At 34.7% G+C, this 20118-nt stretch overlaps 1 protein-coding gene across 1 annotated transcript in view; it reads right to left on the reverse strand.

Moving 5' to 3' along the window:
* Nucleotides 1-1051: 1051 nt before the first annotated feature.
* The window catches only part of LOC113502787, a 43273-nt gene continuing 24206 nt past the window's right edge, over nt 1052-20118 (reverse strand). Inside the window, exons 2-5 of the mRNA XM_026884476.1 lie at nt 17092-17154; nt 8578-8686; nt 7353-7497; nt 1052-6198 (exon numbers count right to left, since the gene is read on the reverse strand). Of these exons, the coding sequence (XP_026740277.1) occupies nt 6018-6198; nt 7353-7497; nt 8578-8674 (423 nt within the window). The 5' untranslated portion in view covers nt 8675-8686; nt 17092-17154 and the 3' untranslated portion in view covers nt 1052-6017. The remainder of the gene's footprint in view (nt 6199-7352; nt 7498-8577; nt 8687-17091; nt 17155-20118) is intronic.

The following is a 20118-nucleotide window of genomic DNA, read 5'->3' on the forward strand; positions in this document are numbered from 1 at the left end:
ATTTAGGCATACATTTTCCTTAAACCAACAGAATGAACTATTTCATTTGTCTATGAGAGTCATTTGGAAGCACTAGGGCAGACAGACAGACAGAAAGCTGTCAATACTACGACAATATAATATATCTTGCTTCCTACATCCCACCCACATCGCATACTGAGCCCATGAGTCAATTCCATTAAATAGGCTATTTTTACTTACAATTTACATATTTTGAATATACAGCCTCACAAAATTATGCATTACGATTTAAATGAATGCTCATGTTTAATATACTTGCTTTTGCATACGGGTCCGCGTTCTTTAATGTCGATTACTGCCGCAAAAACTAGTATTTCCTTTCTTGAAATGTATGTACAGGCGGACTGAAAATTTTTAATAGTTTGTTTAGATGGTAGTAGTAGTAAAGTGGAGACGTTTAACAGAGAGAGTTTTTATTTTTATAGAAAGGAACAATATTTATATAAATAATATGATTGGTTTTTTGGTTTGGTTTGAATTCAGTCTCAATTTGTAACCAATTTTTATTCAACTTCTGTAACTGAATTTCTGGGTTATCGTTTTGTAGAAAGTCTCGACCATTTAAACTTGAAACTTACAAATCTATATCTATACTAATATATAAAGCTGAAGAGTTTATTTGTTTGTTTGAACGCGCTAATCACAGGAACTACTGGTCCAAATTGAAAAAATATTTTTTTGTTAAATAGACCATTCATCGAGGAAGGCATTAGGCTATAAACCATCACGCTGCGACTAATAGGAGCGAAGATACAATGGAAAATGTGAAAAAAACACAGGGCAGGTATAAATCATAACTTATATCTTCTACCCACGGGGACGACAGCTAAGCAGCCAAGCTAAGCAAGTCGCGGGCACCAGCTAGTGTACATATATATCGATTAAATTGAATATTTTAAGGTTATTTTAAATTACTACTCCTTTAGGCTCTCTCCTTGCAAAACGTAATTATGTAAATAATAAAATAATGATTCTGAATGTTCCTAAAATATATTATATCATTAATGCAATTAAATTGCGAATGCACTGTTTTTATTAACCTTTTTGTGATGAAGTAATACTAGCTTAAAAATAAAGTTTTTGTCTATGCATCGCGTGTTGCCAGACTAATTATTATTGTGAAAAGTGAAGACATACATATTAATGTTATTTTTTATTCAGTCTAGTCAGATAAGACATATTATACTTTTTGCTTGCCAATCTTTTTAGAGGAGAATTTTCGCGTTCCACATTGTAGCTTAAGATTAATTTTGTTAATTATATTGTTTTATATAATGCTAATTATAATTCATGACTGTAATATTGTGAAAGGCTATTGATATTACTCTTACACTAAACTCTTTTCTCTTTATTTTTAACTGTTATTTTAAGTTTTACCAAGTGTCATTTCGTCCCTTTTTTGTCCATGGCTAAGAACAACTTTTACGCGTCAGACTGAAAAACGGAAAACAGCCATTGTGTTCAGATTAAGAGTTACCTGAAGTTCTTCTTGGACGATTTTGAGAAAATCGAAATAAAATTAAGTAAAACTATACGTCGTTCAAAGTGAAGATTAGCTTAGGTACTTACAATACTCAGACAATATCATTTTTTTACCTATATTAAAACTATAAACTTAAACAAGATAGTGACGTAATTTTAAAATTCGAAACCAAAACTAAATACTGGCAGTTTACAACCTTATCGATCAGATGCCGAATATGAGTCAGAGTTTAAGACCAAACCCAGTTTCCATATTTGAAATGTAGACGTAAAACATTAAGCCGGCTAATTAGACTGAAATTAGAATTTCTATTTTAAACTTTAGTTGTCAAGGGCAGGACCCATGTTTGTTTGTTTTTGCACTCACTTTTTTAGGCACTCAATATGTTTTGTAGGTATAGGCAATGGAAATAAGATGGGGTTAATGTTACTTATGCTGTGATAAGTTAGAAGTTTAATGTTCTTGTTGACCTAGCTCAGCGATCTATCCAAGGATAGAGCGCATTACTAGTTATTAAACTAAGAACATCATATGAATATTAAGTAGCTCCAACGATCTAGACTACTATTACATACAATACACCCAACTTAACATCTAACTTAAAATGTACCGGCAAAAAACTCTCAAAACTCAACCGAACAGAAAACATAACAACACAAAACCGTTAAAGAACACATTTTCAAAAACGGAACACAATTAAAATTTAAAACACGAAGCACTTTGCACACACTTTTAAATTCCAATTCCAATTTCAAATTCGAATTCAAAATTTCGATTTTCGCTAGAACGCCGGGCGTAGTCGCGCGCGCGATACCGACTGATTCATCCCATTCGATTGGCGAAAAAAAAAAGTGGTATTAGGACCGGCTCACACGCGCCGCGAGCGAACTGCAACTGTGGCAGTGCGCGAGAGAGCATAACACATCTGAGCAACGGAACTCGATCTTGTATAGGATTTCGCGTTACTTCATAATACCATCATGAAAAAATGCAGCAGAAATCTAACAAGGAATAAACCCAGGATAAATAATCGAAGAAATAATTATAAACTATTGTGAATGATCAAAGAGTATTGTGTTAATAAATAAATAAGGTTGTGTGAGGTCACCCTATTATTGAATTGTATTATATGGTTAATGGTCGTATAAACAATTAATTATATTGGTCTAAAGAACCATAACAACCATTCGATTATGGTCTTACTAGCTGACCAGTATTGAAATATGAAGGTGAGAGCGCATTTATGGATAAAACTCAAGTGTAAAATATTTACTATGATTATTCTTTATAGTTGTTTAATAATACCACGGAGCATTTTAATTCGGTCTTTATTTAATTCAAGAAATCGATTGTTATCTTCGTATGGAAATATTCAATACTGATTTGTATGTTTTTTAAATAACTTAAAGCTTAACTAGTAGTTGTTAATTAAGTCTTTACTAAATCATATTAATGCATTATTTATATGACTTTCATCCTACGCAAACCAAATTTTGTTTTCCTTGATAAATTGTCAGTAGGATATGACTGGTATTCTTGCTTCTTAATTTGTTTATATTTTTGCTGCAATGGCAGACTTATTTTTGAGTTGAAAGAGAGTTCACTACGTGTTAGTCGTAACTTAATATCCATAAAATCTTTTTGATTCATAGTTTCGTAATAATGCCTATATTAGCAACAGTTTAACCTTTATTACGTCACAAATGTCGTGACTACTCGCATTTGGCAACAAAACTTATATCCTCAACTATATACACTAGCCGTCACCCGCAACTGTGTCCACGTATTATTTCTACTAACATTATAGAAGCGAAAGTTTGTGAGTGCTGTTATTTTTGTTAAGTACTACTCTTAAACGTCTAAAACAATTTTGATCAATTTCGGTATGAAGGTAGCTGATACCTCGGAATTAAAACTGAAGCTTTCTTTTGGGGCTTTATTTGATATCCTTGACTATTCATGTAAGTAAATAAGTCCTCCACTTTATAATGTGATTCATAGCCGCTATCTCCAAAGTAGGTATACCTACCTATTAAAACCAGTTCAAGCTTTACGGAGATTGGACAGTTTAAAACAAAAGAATAAACGAAAAATATCATCCGGTTTAAATTATCAGTTCATTTTGCAATATTATACAAAGTTGACCTTCTGACTATTCTGCGTGGCTTGTCTATGGTTGAATTATCACGGCTCCTACGTGTTGTGTGTTATGTGGTATTTTATAAATGTATTTAATTATTACGTTGCTGGGCGTGCACGAGAAATACGAAGATTCTGTGGAATTGTGAATTTCGTATACTAACTTATATTCATGTTTAATAAGATATACTTTTTTGTTCGATAATTTTTACTTCTGACTAATATTAAAATGCGAATGTATAGTACGTGAGTCCTCACATAATTTGGAATTTGTGTAGGTATGTTTTTATCACTGCACGCCCAAACGGCTGAACCGATTGCGATTAGGTACATTTGTTGAGGAGGTAGCTGACACTTTGGATTAACACATAGGCTACTTTTATCCGCCTTCGTTACAAGAAATGCACCTTTGTGTTAAGTTTTTTGCACACATTAGAGAGCTATTTTAAAATTTAGGAGCGTAAAGTGTTCCGTATGAAAAAAAGCTTTGTCCTGCATTCAGTTTATTAAATAAGTTCGTTCAAAAGTACTAAATACGTGCAAACTACTTTCACATCATAAATTAAGTACGTTAAGGCAAGGTTACAAGGTTTGGCACTAGCTTAAGCAAATTATTATTGCGTATACTATATTTTTTTGTTCCATGTATGTTTGAAAATTCGTATTTTCCAAATTTACCTATTCGAATAACAGTGACAATTATTATTGGAACCCTCAAGCTCTTTGATGATGGGGCAAGAATTTATTCACTGATGACGAGATGTTGATTAAAAAGTTATGTAAAATCTGTCTAATTTTCTTAAATTGACTAAACAAATAAGTTTCAAGTTGAAAGTAAAGAAAATCTACATATTATCCGTAAGAAATATTCACAAGTACTCCTTAAAAACTGTGAAGAAACCACATCAAAACAATTCTATTTGATAAAGGCAAATACATCGTACTTCCGCAACTCATTGATCCCACAATGACCCGCCATTTTGGAATTGTGCAACAGCTTACAATGACCACGCACTATTTATATTATGTACAAATTTAGGTACTTTCTATTACACAAAGCTATTGGTAATATACATATAGGTAGGCCCCAATAGTTTGAGCGTAGTGATCCGAGGCGAATATATGTGCGCTCTTTATAAAAAATAGTATTTCTCTTTTGGAGATACGGTTGTTTGAAAAGACCGAATTGCTCATCCCGATAGGCACATCTGGGTGTTTATTTTATGTCAGATGCCACATAGAACGCAAATTATAGTTATTTTTGTGTGTACAGAATCAAAATCGATTTACTTAAATTAGACTACAAAGTATCACATTTTGAATTTCCAAGAATTATATTATAGAGTCATCACCCCGTATCGCGCGCCCTTACCGCTTCCTTAGCGCTCGTCTCGCTTTGAAGAAGAAATGGCGCAACAAACTTTTCGGCATAGCACAAGATGGGAATAACTAGGAAATATAAAATAATTTATCTTAGAATACTGGAAATCGGGCCTAAGGGACAAAACAATTGTTCCTTCAACTTCTTTGTCCTCTCATCGTGATCCTGATTGCTGAGGGCCGGGGTCCATCGTTTTTGGAGCGTCCTCTTTCTTAATTACGTCATTTAGTTTTTTACTCAGAGGAAGTAATTCTTCCACTTAGTAACAATTATGAGATAGTCGCTTATTATTGGTTATGTAAAAGATCCGTCACTACATAACTTCTTAGATATAAATAAGCTCATTAACATTATATAGTTGCGACGCAACAGGCGTCATAATCCTGTTACACACACGCGTTACTATTTCTATAAAAATCAAGTTACAAGGTAAAGGTGAAGAATAAACAGACAGTTTATTATTTAAGAAAATTTAAAGTTGCGTTCAAAATATTCTTAAAGGATACCTTATGAGGTTATCTTATTCATAGAATTTCGAAATACCACAATTTTATAAGTGCAAATGATAGCGCCATCTATTTACCACTTGTGTAATTACTATAACCAAGCAGACCATGGAGGCAAGGAGAACACGAGGTCTAGCACGGCCCTAGTGTCCGTGTAGGTGCAAAAGATTACCACCTGACTATAAAGTATACTATACTATACTTGGTTTCTTAAAGCCTCTTCAACTAAGAAAGCCTAATAAAACTCTCAGAAAACCGCCAAGAATTTCAAATTACTGCCTGTGTTTTCTGTGATCCACCTTTATAATAATCAGGATTGTCTGATGTTTAGCACAAATAAGATACCATAGACACTATTCCAAAAACCGTGTCAGTAGGCGAGTGACAATATTTCAGGATAGTAATTGAATCACACATGGCCCTGAGGCGGTATCTTCTTCGATCAAAATCGTGTCTTCAACTTGTATTTGACCACCTATATCTATTATCACTGGCCCATATGACACCATACCTTGAGCTTTCCAAAAGTACTTACCCGGTGCGATGTGGCGACATGTGCAAGTCCATGCGCAGGAGTGGGTCTCTCGTCGCTCGACTCGTCTCCGGAGCGCTCGCCCGTGAACACCGAGTCGTGGGACACCGACAGCCCGCTGCCATACGCGCCCTCTCTATATAGACAAAAAGATAATCAATACAAGTTGGCCGAAGAAAGGTAAGAAGCAGATACTTTTCAAGAACAGGGTAAATTTTCTAGGCAATGATGGAGAAAGGAAGAGACGCAATGATATTGAAAAATTAACTGGTTAAAGTTGATCAGTTAGGGAGCTCTGATGCCATCCAATTCAGCTTATAACTTCGTTCATTTAAGACAGTTTTCCAAACGAGAATTTAGCATGGGTCTTAAAAGAATCTCAGGTCACATTTGATAACTTCAATATATAACTTTTCGAGTTTCATACCAAACAACAAGGTATTTTTTTATGTATGAAAAAGAAAACGGATTGGTTGGTATGAAACTGCACCATTGTAGGAGATAAAGGTTCTAATCTTAAATCAGTTCTGTCACGTAAAGTTTAAGTTTAAAATATCCTCAAATAATAAGATTCGGAAGTTGCTTATGAATCCGTTAGCAAATTAATGGTGAAAAAATTGTTTTGAATATATTATTAATGTATCATGTGTATACGATCGTTGAACTCAATGCCAACAGTTCATGACTAAGAGGTTTCGCACTGAAATCATAGATGGCGTTAGTAGTATACCAACGTCATATGACTCGTCATTTTATATTTTTGATGGACCATAACTAATTTTAATTGGCATAGCTTCTGCATAAATAATTGACATATTCATTTTATTAGCCTTTCCATTTTGTTTTTGATATCGTCTTTTAATTTTGGGATATAAACGACGCCAATATTGCCTTGCGAATACTTAAAAAAGATTTTAAACTGAACTGAACTATTTCATTTTTTTATTTTGTTATTTTCGTGGTTAACAAAATTACCAATCTATCGCCGATGTCTCAAAAACTATTTCATATCCAGTAACAGTGTCGGGAGTACGAACAAGGATGCTATCCAGTGTAATATTTAGATTCGTTAAGTACTTATTGGTAGTCTGATTTCAATTAATGACTTCGATTTAAATGGTTTGGCCCAAATCGAAAGAATTTCTCAAGAACTTCCAAGGGAGAAAAAATAGAAGTTCTGTCAGTCATAGGGGATTCAGTCTTTTTTGTCTCTTTCTAGGGTTTTACAACGTTCCCCCGCCTAAACAAAAAAAAAAGGGTTTTACAACGTTTTAGTTAAGCCTTCCTTACTTTCTCCGTGCATGTCGGTCAGCGTCCAGCAGCTCTGACGTGGAACTGCTCTTGGGGTCGGGAGAGGCATCTGCGCGGGCGCCGCTGCCGCGCCGCTTGAACATGCGCCGCAGACCGCGCAGGAATCGCCCTGTACGCCCCTCGCCTGTAACATGCACGAATGGTATTAGGAATGATAGTAATAAGTAAGTTAATTAATTAATTAATTAATCAAAGAGGTTCTTGGTTTTTTTATTGCCGTTCGTAAAGCCGATTCTTAACGATGCCCATTGCCTTAACCAATGCTTTAATGGAATGTCGCATCTTGACATTAAAAATTTTGGATAGGACTAGAATCTTTTGATTGAAAATAAATCAAAGGCATTAGATTAACCATTAATTTATAAACGATTTTTTATATCCGTTCGGATTGTGAAACTATAATCATCATATAATAGATCATCAACTGAACAGCCAAACAAATACCTAACTCTCCTTTTATATTGAGGTAGGTTACCACCAAATCCCTATTAACATTATTGTTTTTAGTTAGAACTTTGAATTTGATAGCAACATTTAACAATTATCTGAACAGAATATAGATCGTCTGTTGTGGTTTAATCCAGGGGGCGCACCCTACTGCCCATGGACTTGTCACATCTATGTACCTAATCAGTAAATCAATCAATTTCGAGAGCAACACAAGTGGCAACAGCTCCCCTTGTTTGCGAATTAGGGATATTTTGTTATAGAATTTCCAGGAACAGGGGACTATCTTTGTTTGGATGATTTATTAAGTTATCCCGAGAATTCTAAGTATATTCCGTTTCTGGGTACTCAGTAGAACCTTCTTTATGAGACATTTTGTTAGCTTCGGAGCAAAACAAAAATAAATATGCGCCTCAAGAGAAAAATTAGCCTCGACTGCGGTTATCTCATTTACTGGAGTCGGTACTTAGTAGAAACTCTTTTTATGTGATATGTAGCTACTACGGGGCATAACAAAAAAAATATCATACGCGCCTTAAGAGGAGAAAATTTGCCTCGACTACTTTTTCAAAATACAAAAGAGTCAGACAAAAAAATCTCAGATCTCCAGTATCGAGAAACTCATCCATCATTTCCATTAAAACCATTCTAATAATCGCCTTCTTCATCTCTTAACATCGTGTCCACTTTCAATAGTTTTACCACTACAATTCGGACCTACAGTATCTAAGCATGTATCACTATATGAAGTACATACCATGGTTGTGTGTGTCGGTGATGGGCGGTCGGTAAGGCGGCTCCAGCGAGCCCTCGCGGACACACGACATGAGGCCCCCGCCGCCGCCGCCCGACATCCGAGCCCGATCCTGTAATCATACAACTGTCAGTTCAATACTGCACTCTACGAAAAACATACTCTTATAAGAAAGAACAGTTTTTTCCAAAAAAAAAACATCAAAATCATTTCTCCTCATTAATTTCAACCCATTCCAGAAGAAAATCTAGCACCGAAACCAGATCCCCGCTCTAATTTTGAGTATTTTTGGACTATTTAGTTTCCTACGTTTATGATAATGCAAAGAACGGTACAAGATACTAAAACTCAAATGATTACAAAGAAGATTTATAAGATTATAAACTTTCTATTTAATAAAGTTTTCTACACTGATTTACAGAACTGTGAAACTGTCAAATACAAGATAATAACAAAGCACAACCTTATTTATGATGATTTAATTAACATAGGAAGCTCTCGACCCTTATACCGCAAACACCGCGAAATTTTAATTAAGCCATTTAAAAATTTCATAAAGCAACCTAAATTATAAATATGCAGATTATTGTTATGTGACTCAACGGGAGATCTTAAATTTAGGAGAATTTTGCTTTATGTAAATTTTTGTTCAGGTTGTTTCCTAGTCTACTTTGAACTAAATTGAGCAAAATACGTATTTGTAGGAGATACTGAATAAGTAACGATAATAACCTATTTACTAAGTAAACATGTGCTAGAGCAAGAAAGCCGTAAAAACCGCTTAACGTGAAATAAATCATTTATGTATTCGCATATTTACATAAAACGCCTACTATCCTAATCCCAGAAACATAGAAAAAAAATTATCTTCTGCCTACAGTAAAAGTAAATATTTCCAGTTTTCAGCCCACGCATCTCAATAACTTTTTTTAGAAACGACTCCTGTATTAATGGAATATATCTGTATATTTACGTTAGGGATTCTTACAAGTTTGTCCTGAGTTTGGGTGTTTTTATGTCTGTGACTTGAATGATTATGGTATCCCCGCGACACAAGGTTAAAATCCTAGACTGAAGGAGTCACGTTGAAAAAAGATGGCCACCCTGACTCGAACAAGCATTTGTGGATCATACGAATACTTGTCCTAGGCGACGACAGGAACTGCACAGGAGACAGACAGCGATACATTATAATAGGGTTCTGTTACTTCGGTTTTGAGTACAGAACAATAAAATAACCTTTTGTGGAAATTTCAACACTATGAACCAGAAAAACCAAGTCCTTGGTAGCTATCCTAATAGCATACTCACACTAAATATCCCTCATCCCACAATCACATCAAACCTACACACCATACCAGCACATTAATACAGATAGACTATAACAATGATCCCACAGACGTTATTGCGTGAATTCAGAGCAAATAGAACGCAGGTCCATCTGAATGGAGTGTCCAATAAACCAGTATTACGACTCACTACATCGAATTACGTAAATTGCTGGGCAGCAAACGTTCCCCGAAGTATTTTCTCAGTAACACTATATTACTGGATGTTAGGGAAACTTGGTAGGTATGTTTCGGTCAATGTCTTTTAATCCATCTCTTTGATTAAATGATTTTTTAACGTCTCTATAGGCTTCCATTGCTTTGCAAAGGCCTCCAGATTCTCATTCCAAACTTGCCTTTTCAATTTCTGTCCACGTCAGATATGATTCGATATCAAGGAGCAATTGAGAACAATAAACAATTATTTCATGGAGGAGAAAATGTTCATGCATTTCCAACAGAAAATCGTATTATTTCTAGGTGTTAAAGGTATCAACCCGAAAAATACTACATTGAAAACTATTGTAGAATAATGATATAAATAACATGTTATGTATAACAAAAGACTTGAGTAGGATCCCATGTCTAACAAAGACGAACAAACAAACACATTCATACAACAATTAAAGTAAAAGTTTCCTCGACTTAACACAGTTTCGCACCCCATCATAGCTTTAACAAGTTCGTTAACCCTGAAGAGACAATAAACCGACTGATAATCTGAGAGACAGCTTCATAGCGAAATTACAACTGTAATCACCCTGTATTTGGGTGGAAATTCAGCTGTGTGAAGTTTTCAGTACCTTTATATTTCATACGTAAAATTACAGATGGGATAACGGTACGAAGATGGCAGTTTTATTTACCTTTGCCGTAAAAGGGTGGAATCTTTAAAGTTATAGATTTGTCGATTTGTAACAACATCTTATCGGATTTAGACAATCCATCCAAAAAAAAATCATACTGGCAGACAAAGCCACAGGCATTACCTAGTTCATATAAATTACTTATATTTTCTTATTCACCTTCAAGACTTTAAGTATACTCAATCCAGAACATTTCTCAGAAACAATTACCAATAACGAGGTATATTTTTCCATCTCGTAACAATTACTGGGAAAAGCTTTAAAGACTCGAAGCGCTTTCCCTCCCTTTCATGGTACAAGGTCGGGATACTGTGAGCCCGCTCCACCCAAGGCCAAGGTCACCGGGACGATCGATACGGATGCTGGGCCAGAAAGGGACGAGAATACAAAAAGAGCCTGAGGCAGAAAGAGAGGGGTATACTAGAGTAAAAGAGGATAGTGTTTTCCTATTACGGCAGTGTAAAGACGTCCTTGTGTGAGTAATTTTAAACGTGTTTTGTTGAAAGTTAACGAGACATGTGATAATGGAGGATAGGGCGAGGGGAGTAATAACAAAGGCTGAAGTTGATTTAATGGAGAAAAATATAAACATCAATGATAAACATCAATGGTTAATGAAGGGCAACTTTACCAATACGGCATCATATCAAAGATGAAGCAAATTATTCATGTAGAAACCGTTAAGGAAAAGCACAGACGGCTAAATTTTGAATTGGTAAAAACTGCTTATGAAATAATAATAAAGAAAAATCTAGCGGTTATAAACTTATAACTATAATCCGTACTAACACAGTGTTTGCAGCTGGAAACATGGAATTTGAATGAAGCAGCATCAAGCTCTCATATACAATAACGCCCGGAGCAGATGACGAGAAAAAACAAATGATTGATGCGCCAATATTTTGACGTTTTTGTGTACCGGGGCTGGGAGACCATGCGTTACGCAGCAACTTTTACTTTTAAATATATATTGATCCCTAATCCCTTTGCCGTGGGTGTAAAAACATATGACGATGGTTTTGAGGCGCCTATTTACGTAAAATATGTAACATAGATGTAAAGTTCTTTCTGTTCTAGAACTTTTGATAAGGTGTGATTTTAAATTTGGAAGACATCTTCAAAAAAATCGACTAATAAAGCGCAAAGGAATGTGATTTGCATTGCGGGAGAGGGGGGTGTCAAAATCATTCAAGTTTAATTCACAAAGTCTAGGACCATTAAGATCGATATAAAAGAATTGATCCAGGTATACCCAATTCAATCATCAGCGGCACATTACTGACAGTTAAAGCTGTTTTTCGTAGATAAACAGACAGAAAATAAAATATGTGTCTTGTATTTGCAATATTAAAACTCCTTTTCTAGCTTTACGACAAAACCGACTACAATCAGCGACCATCCCATGAGGTTTCGCCAAACATCAATATGATCAATACCCGTATTATACAATGAATATAATGTTGTACGAATATTACCAAATAATCTAATCATTTCTCCTGACCATAACAATTACCCGTACAATACCCCGTTCAATGAACAACCGAAAAGTTTCGTGAACAATTACAATGTTGCTTCATTGGGTGGGAACTAGGTTGGTCACGTGACTGCGCTGGTTACCACATTCGAGCGGTCAGGTAATACTGTAGATAATTATGGATGGATGTGAAATCATTGATAAATATTTTGGAGTAGAAATTAAAATGATTGGAGATTTAAGGTAAATATTGTGGCTTTTGAATAAAAATAATGGGATGTTGGTTTGCAAAAGTAGAAAAGATATCTTCAAATAAGTATACACTTTTGGACACTTTTACGCAAGTAGAATTGGTGGCACAAGTTGAACAGGATTGTAACGTGTATATGTGTATTTGTCCTTAGCCAACACATTCAAAGCGTTCTGATCGCTGATGCAGTTTTAAATTTTCTCTGATGACGTCACGAAAGTTATCCGGTACATTACCGTAGCGGTCATTACAGCAATAAAAAAATAAGGCAAAACGGAAAGCACATTAAAACCTCTTTTTATTCAAGCTTTTGTGCTAATAATGATGTCCCGTGCATTCCTTAATGCGTTTATAAGTGCAGTTTCTCTTGAATAATTTGAGCAACTTCCATTGACATATTGGGCCTAATTATGAGATTAAATGGTGACCGTTCAGTTGAGGACGGGATTTGTTTTAAAGCCTTAAAACTACCTTTTTAAATATAACTATTGATAATATGGGTGATTAAAAATCAGGGAGAGACAAGCAAGTGCCGAAGTATGACAAAAAGTATCAAAAGAAATTCAAGGCCCGAAAATGTAGGTATTCGCAAAAAACATTTAAGTCTAAAAATTACTTTTCGAAACTGTCAAAAATGTCTTAAACTTTACTAAGTACCAAAAATCCGTTAAAAGGTTTTCTAAAACCTATAACTAGCGGGCAACATTCAAAAAGGCTTTTAAATATTAAAGGCCAAGTGACGTTTACCCAATAATTCTGGAGACCCAGACCAGGTAAGCCTGGATCCTTTAAGCTACTAATTTATGGGCAGCGTCGGCGGCCATTATATTAATAAGTTTAAAATGAAATTGCTTTATTTCACAAACTGGTTTTCATAGAATCAAATTTATGTTAGGTCTTTATCAGATAGATTTTGTTTTAGGTATCTTCTTCATTCTCCGACTGGACTGTTTAGTCGAAATTCACATTTATTACAGTTCTATGAAGACACAATTTTAGAAGATTTATAGATACAAAAATAAAAATAATCTCATTAAAAATACTAGAAAATTCCAGTATTCAGTAACGACCATCAATCAGCAAATACACCATTTTATCTCCGTCAATTAAATAAATTATGGAGATTATACGAAAAACGAAAGGTTCAGAATTAATGATCATTATTTTCATTAAAATTGCGTGTCTTTGTTCGACAGAGGTTATTTTTGATGAGCAAGCCCTGGACAGAATAATTGCCTGAGTCCAGGATTCGCTTAAATTATTTAAAGTTACAATTTTTATAAGTTTACAATTATTTAAAGTAAAAAACCGTCAAATGTCTTAATGTCAAAATGTGTACGATTTTGAAATGTTGTTCACAAGATTCCGCCATCCATCCCATTCCTGCTATCTTTTTATATATCAGTTGACGACCTCCGTGGTTAAGTGGTGTACGCACCAGTTTCAAGGTGTTGCTAGCTCTGAGGTTTGATACCCGGGTTTGATACCCGGTCTGGTTAATGGAAAAATTCACATTTCTACATTGTCTAGGGTCTGGGTGTTTATGGTACCTTCGTTGTATCTGAATTCCATAACACAAGTGCTTTAGCAACTTACTTTGGGTTCAGAATAATGTATGTGATGTTGTCCGCATTTATTATTTATATCCCTCTAGTAAGACCAAATGATTAAATACCACAGGTTACTATTATTTTACAGAAGCTGTATTAAACCACATGGTTATATGTTCAGGTGTCTGAACGGCATTGGTAGGCCGTGGCCCCGTTCTGTGTGCTTGTGGTTTGTTGCCACAAGTGTGCTGGCGTTGGTCAATCGTACGTGTTTCGTAGATGGATGGATATTTGGGTATTGTTGTACGTCAGCTAGTATTTGTTTTGGTTACATTGTTACTGATTTTGAAGGTGAATTGGCATGTTTTGATATAGATGATAACAGTATAATTCTATTTATCACGTGAGAATGCACATAAAATTGATATCAAATTATAAAGGCAGACTTTAGGAATTGTTACATGAATTAATTTGACTAACTATAAGTTTCATGTTGCATGCCCTGTTATTTTAAAGCAGTTCAAAAATAATAAGAGCCTATAGTATATTCTATCGATATATTTTGCCAACATTGGTGATGACTGACGATGAGAGTTCATCTTAAAAAAAATATATGCAAATGCATTTACAATGTAACAAACCAAGTAAACTACTACAAAAAGCCAATGTTTTTCCAAGAACGTCGGAAACATAGTTAATCTACATGCATCACCACTTATCTACTCGTTCATAAGTGTGAGAAAATTATGGTGTTTATAATATTTTCCCACCAATTATATAAAAAGTAAAGTGCGTATCACGCCTTTTCCCATGGGGTACAACACAGAATCCTTTGGAATTCTTTTGTTTTCTTAGCATGCTTCTTTGCGCATGCGTGGCACGAACGTGATCCTTACAAAGGAGGTGTGATATCCCAAAAAGATCATATTTCAAGTTGTTGTTTTTTGCATCTTTAATAATAAGGAGGTTCTCAAGTATTCTGTATTTTTTCTTATGTATGTACAATGAGCAGCAGAAATAGGAAGGTATAACTCTGAAATATTTGGTGATTTTATAGGGTACTCGAGGGTTAAAAATAGACCACTATGACTACAATAACTACTAAAAATGTATGTAAATGTTAAACAACGGACTTAGATCACAACAAGACAAGTTTTTTTCTCTAATAAATTCATACTAAATTAATTATTACACCTCAATAACTTATTTCGTATTGTATTTCATAATTATGAATATTTACAGAACCACGTAACCGTATTAATTTGCTTAATCTATTACAATAACGGGCGCCATCTTGAATTTCAAATCGCCTATGTAATGTATTCTGTTTTCTCTCGCTGAAGAAATCTTTTGACTTAATGATCTTTGAATAAGCGTTCGGGAATACATAATGGAATAAAATCGTACTATTTTTGAATCTCTAAATATTTAATGGTAATATATCTATACTTATCTATACTAATATATAAAGCTGAAGAGTTTGTTTGTTTGTTTGTTTGTTTGAACGCGCTAATCTCAGGAAGTACTGGTCCGAATTGAAAAATTATTTTTGTGTTGAATAGAACATTCATCGCGGAAGGCTTTAGGCTATAAACCATCACGCTGCGACTAATGGGAGCGAAGATAGAATGGAAAATAAGAATAAGATGATTGAAACAGCAACCGTCTTCGTTTTTCTGATTTTGGCACTTGCTCTGATGGCTGACAAGGCCTATACGGGATTGACAACGCCGCGCCGGTCGCAATGGCAAACTAAATTGAATCTACTTGTCATCATTTAAACTACGTTTTACTGTATGTAATGGTAGCTAACCATTGCTATTATTACAACCCTAATAATAATACATAAGAGCTATAACATAACGTAGCAATTTGCTTGCATGATTAGTCCAGGGGTAAGTCACTACGCTATTTACTACTATCGATTTCATCTCTACCTTCTTTTCAAATAAGTGTTTTTTTTTCATCATCATCATCATCCACAGCCCTTATCCTCCCACTGTTGGGCATAGGCCTACCCTTTTTCGTACCATTTTCTACAGTCTTGTGCCAACCTGATCCAGACTCTACCCGAGATTTTATCTATGTCGTCGATCCATCTCGTTTGCGGACATAAAAACCTTAATGGTAACTATTGTATTCGTTCCTATATTGTGTATCTTTGAGCATATTGGTGTGATAAACACATACAAAAAACCTATTTAACGACTATATAATTACATTAAGAGAGATTCCGTATTATTACAAAGCAATCGCGACTTGATTGAAACAGAACCGCTATACAGTTATACGGGTTCTTAGCCAATTGATATGCTAATTATATGACAAAACTAATTTTAATCAACCTACTTTACTTAAGATAAAAATAGATATTCTGCTTTTAATTTATCACTTAATTTTACGCGTGAAATTCATAATTTAATACTTTGATGTAATTTTTCGTAAACCTTTTCTTCTTGTTAGAAAACTTGTTTTGAAATTCTTTTCAGGGAGTTTAATCTTTTCCTCGTGAAAGAAACACTTACGAGTAAGTCACATGCACGAGACACAGACTTAGAACAAGCATTTGTGTATCCCGCAAATACTTTCCTAAGCGGGGATCGAACCTGTGACTTGGCGCGCATCTTCGCTTTGGTGTGGTAACCTACCTATACCACTCAGCTATCCTACATTAGACTTACCGTAACACGAGGTGAAAAGTGCTGGCAGGGTAGATATATCCGATTTTATAAAGGTTTTAAATTGTTTATTTTTAGAATAGAAAAGTAAAAGATTATGATGATCGGGACTGTCAACTCCCAATAACTTCTCCAAAAAACTCCCAAGACTTCCCTTCAAAACTAACTCGAAATCTTTTTACAAAAATCCAGTATTCGTGCAATATAGAGCCGTAAGTATAAACCTATGTAACAATGTCTAGCAAAGTTTACTTTACCCAAAATTATCATAACTCTACATTTATGTAACGAATAATTTAATAACCTCAGTAATTAAACCTTTACCAAGGTCATATGACTTGTACCCGGTCATAAAGTAGGTTCTTACTCACCCGTTGGTTTCAGGGGTTTGTTTTTGTTGCCGTTGCCATGGTTACCGGTTGCCCCGACAAGACCTGAAAAGAGGAAGTAATTATTTGTAGTTTTGTGTGTCATCGATTTTTAGATTGGCTGACGATATAATGTCGCAATCATCGTATAGGTACTGATACATTCGATACTTCAGATAAAATTTAATTATATTAACTCAAGTTCAAGTTATAATTTATAACATAAAAAAACATAGCTATATAGTCAAAATTTTCACAGATGATTAATTCCTGCAAAAAATGCAAAAACTATGAAGTAACCATCGCGGTTAAGCATACATTGCTACGGCCAAAAAATCAATGGGTCACTAATATTTGCTGAAGTACAGTTTACGGGACCCTCAGTGTCGCGAATCCGAATCCCACTTAACCAGTTTTTATTAAAAAGGAATAACAGTTGGATTTTTAACATGTACATATGTATGTCAAGTACACCCATTATCCGGCCCACCGTGCAAAAACATGCCAACTGAACTAGTGCAGTGAATTTTATAAAAACAACTCAAGAGAACGCCACTTGCAATTTTAATTAAATCAAACAGCAAAACGAAACCTGCATTTATACATAGAAAAGTACCTTATATGCACACTCATCGTCATCATCCACAGAATTGTTCCTCCCACTGCTGGGCATAGGCCTCCCCTGTGCCAGCCTCATCCGGACTCAAACCGAGATCTTAACTCTATCATCAACCCATCTTGCTCCCGGACGATGAACGCTTCTTCTGTCACGCCGTTACTTCGTCTGCCCAAGTATGCATACTCAAGTCCAACAAATTACAATAAAACGAGGATATGACCTTTCATCGGTAAAGGGTGCTCAGAAAACGTCAAGTAAGACGGTACCGACTCTTACGTCGTAAATAAACGGGGCCCAAGCATAATTGGTGCTTGAATATTTAATAAAACCTGAAGGACTCGTGTGTCAAATGGGAGTCAGCAAAAGTATCATTATTTTGGAACTTTAGGTACCCTTGATACTGTAATTTGTACGATTTATTGGTGTCGCTGATGTTAAAGACTTAATTGTCTTTGTTGAAGAACAATTTGTTGAGTGTGTTCGTAATATAACGAACTTAAGAACCATACTTGCATTTAAGTATAACTAGCCAGATAGATTAAAACCTAGATAGTTGTGTTCGCGACTTTGTCTGTATAGAAAAGTGACATTGGCCGACTTAATCAGAGCCCATGTTTCACAGTGCCTCTATTATCCCATAAAACACTAATACTATGACAAGATCATTAGACACACTCATGCTCATACATAATCACAACGCAAACCACATTTTTTCCAAGTAGGCGCCATAAACATAACTCAAAAGAATTTCTAACTTGATCATCACAAACGATGTTCACGCAAAAACCGAGATACGAACTAAATTACGAACAATAAATATTAAAAAAAAAAACAAAGTATGGAAACAATACGCTTGCAATAAGTCGCGTGACGGAACCCACGCTACACCGCGCTACTTTTTTACACAAGCCATTGAACTATCAACCATAATAACTATTCATTTTCACCCACCTCTATTGCTCAGACTTAGAGAGTATTTTTCCTTGATTGGAAGGAACGATAAAGTTGTCAAGTTATGATAAAGTTGTCTTGTATAAGTTCAAGGTTCCATAGGTTTCCGGATGACGACTATTGGCGGTTAGATCGTGGTAATTCACTTTTAATTGTTGTGGTCTTATGTAGGAAAGTCCATTTATTTTATTCTTATGTTTGAAGAAAGGTTTCATCTCACGCGAACATTAAAGGAATGATGATGGTACTGGATTAGGTAGTTTAAAACTTCATGTCATGATATGTTACAGAGTGAACCAACTAATAAATCTAAGAAAATAATCAAATAAGTGTGCATATTTCAATACGGTTTTAATCTAAATCAAGTAAGACTGCTAGAATTAGCAGAAAGACTAGGTGCAAGACATAAAAGTTGTTCAAATCACAAAGAGACTTGAGGGTATCATTTAAAGGATAGCATTAAATATTTGTTTCTACCAATAACATTTCCCAGTTGAGAAGCTTTCCAAACGGAAACTACTCGATCAAATACAAACTCTACAAAATATCGGGGAGAGCAAACCTATCGAGTAACGAAATACAAATGTCTAAGTTTAATATTTCTTGAGAGGTGCGCGATAAAAATAGCCTCCTAGTGATGGCCACGGATTTTGAACTGGTTTGGTTTGGATATATCGATGTTTTTAGATCTTATTCTTATATTTCTTGTTCTGAAAACTATAGATGTTTATTTAATCTGATTAAAAAGTAGTATTTAAAGACTTTTGAATAGGTTATAAAAATTGGAACGGACCTATATTTTATTTTTAGATTCCTTTAAGTTTATGAGATATATTTTCTTTGAAACTTAATATCTAAAATATCTTATTTAGATCAGATTAAAATAATCACCATAAAAATTATTAATACTGGTATTAACATACATGAAAATTTCATTTCCAAAAGAAGACCTATGTCCATACCAAATAATTTTAAATACAAAACTTATCACGACAAGCTTAGAGTAACATCAAGACTTTTCAATAAACCTAACATGTAAGACAATGATGAAATAGGAAGTGTTCCCCCGTCCCTACAATGGCAATATCTGTTAGAGTAACGCTATCGCATCGAGTGTATCCGAGGCATGTCCCGCGGCTGATTTCTTGCTAAAATAGGATACGGATTTGTTCCCAAGATAGTTTGAAGGATTATTGAGTGTGGTATTCATGGAACAGATGGTATTAAAGATAAAGATAAAGATAAAGATAAAGATATATTTATTTGTATAAACATGTGTAACATAACATAGAAATGTAAATGTAGATGGAAAAAAAATTGGGAATGACAGACATAACCCTTAAGTCCAGACATGTTTTGCCACAGTTTAGCATACAAAAATTTAACAAACATAAATATATTTTATGTTTGTTAATATACATAAATATATATTTTTTTTAAATAAAATTACAAATTAGAAC

The sequence above is a fragment of the Trichoplusia ni genome, chromosome 18 (genome assembly GCF_003590095.1).
Source record: "Trichoplusia ni isolate ovarian cell line Hi5 chromosome 18, tn1, whole genome shotgun sequence".
Classification (NCBI taxonomy): domain Eukaryota; kingdom Metazoa; phylum Arthropoda; class Insecta; order Lepidoptera; family Noctuidae; genus Trichoplusia; species Trichoplusia ni.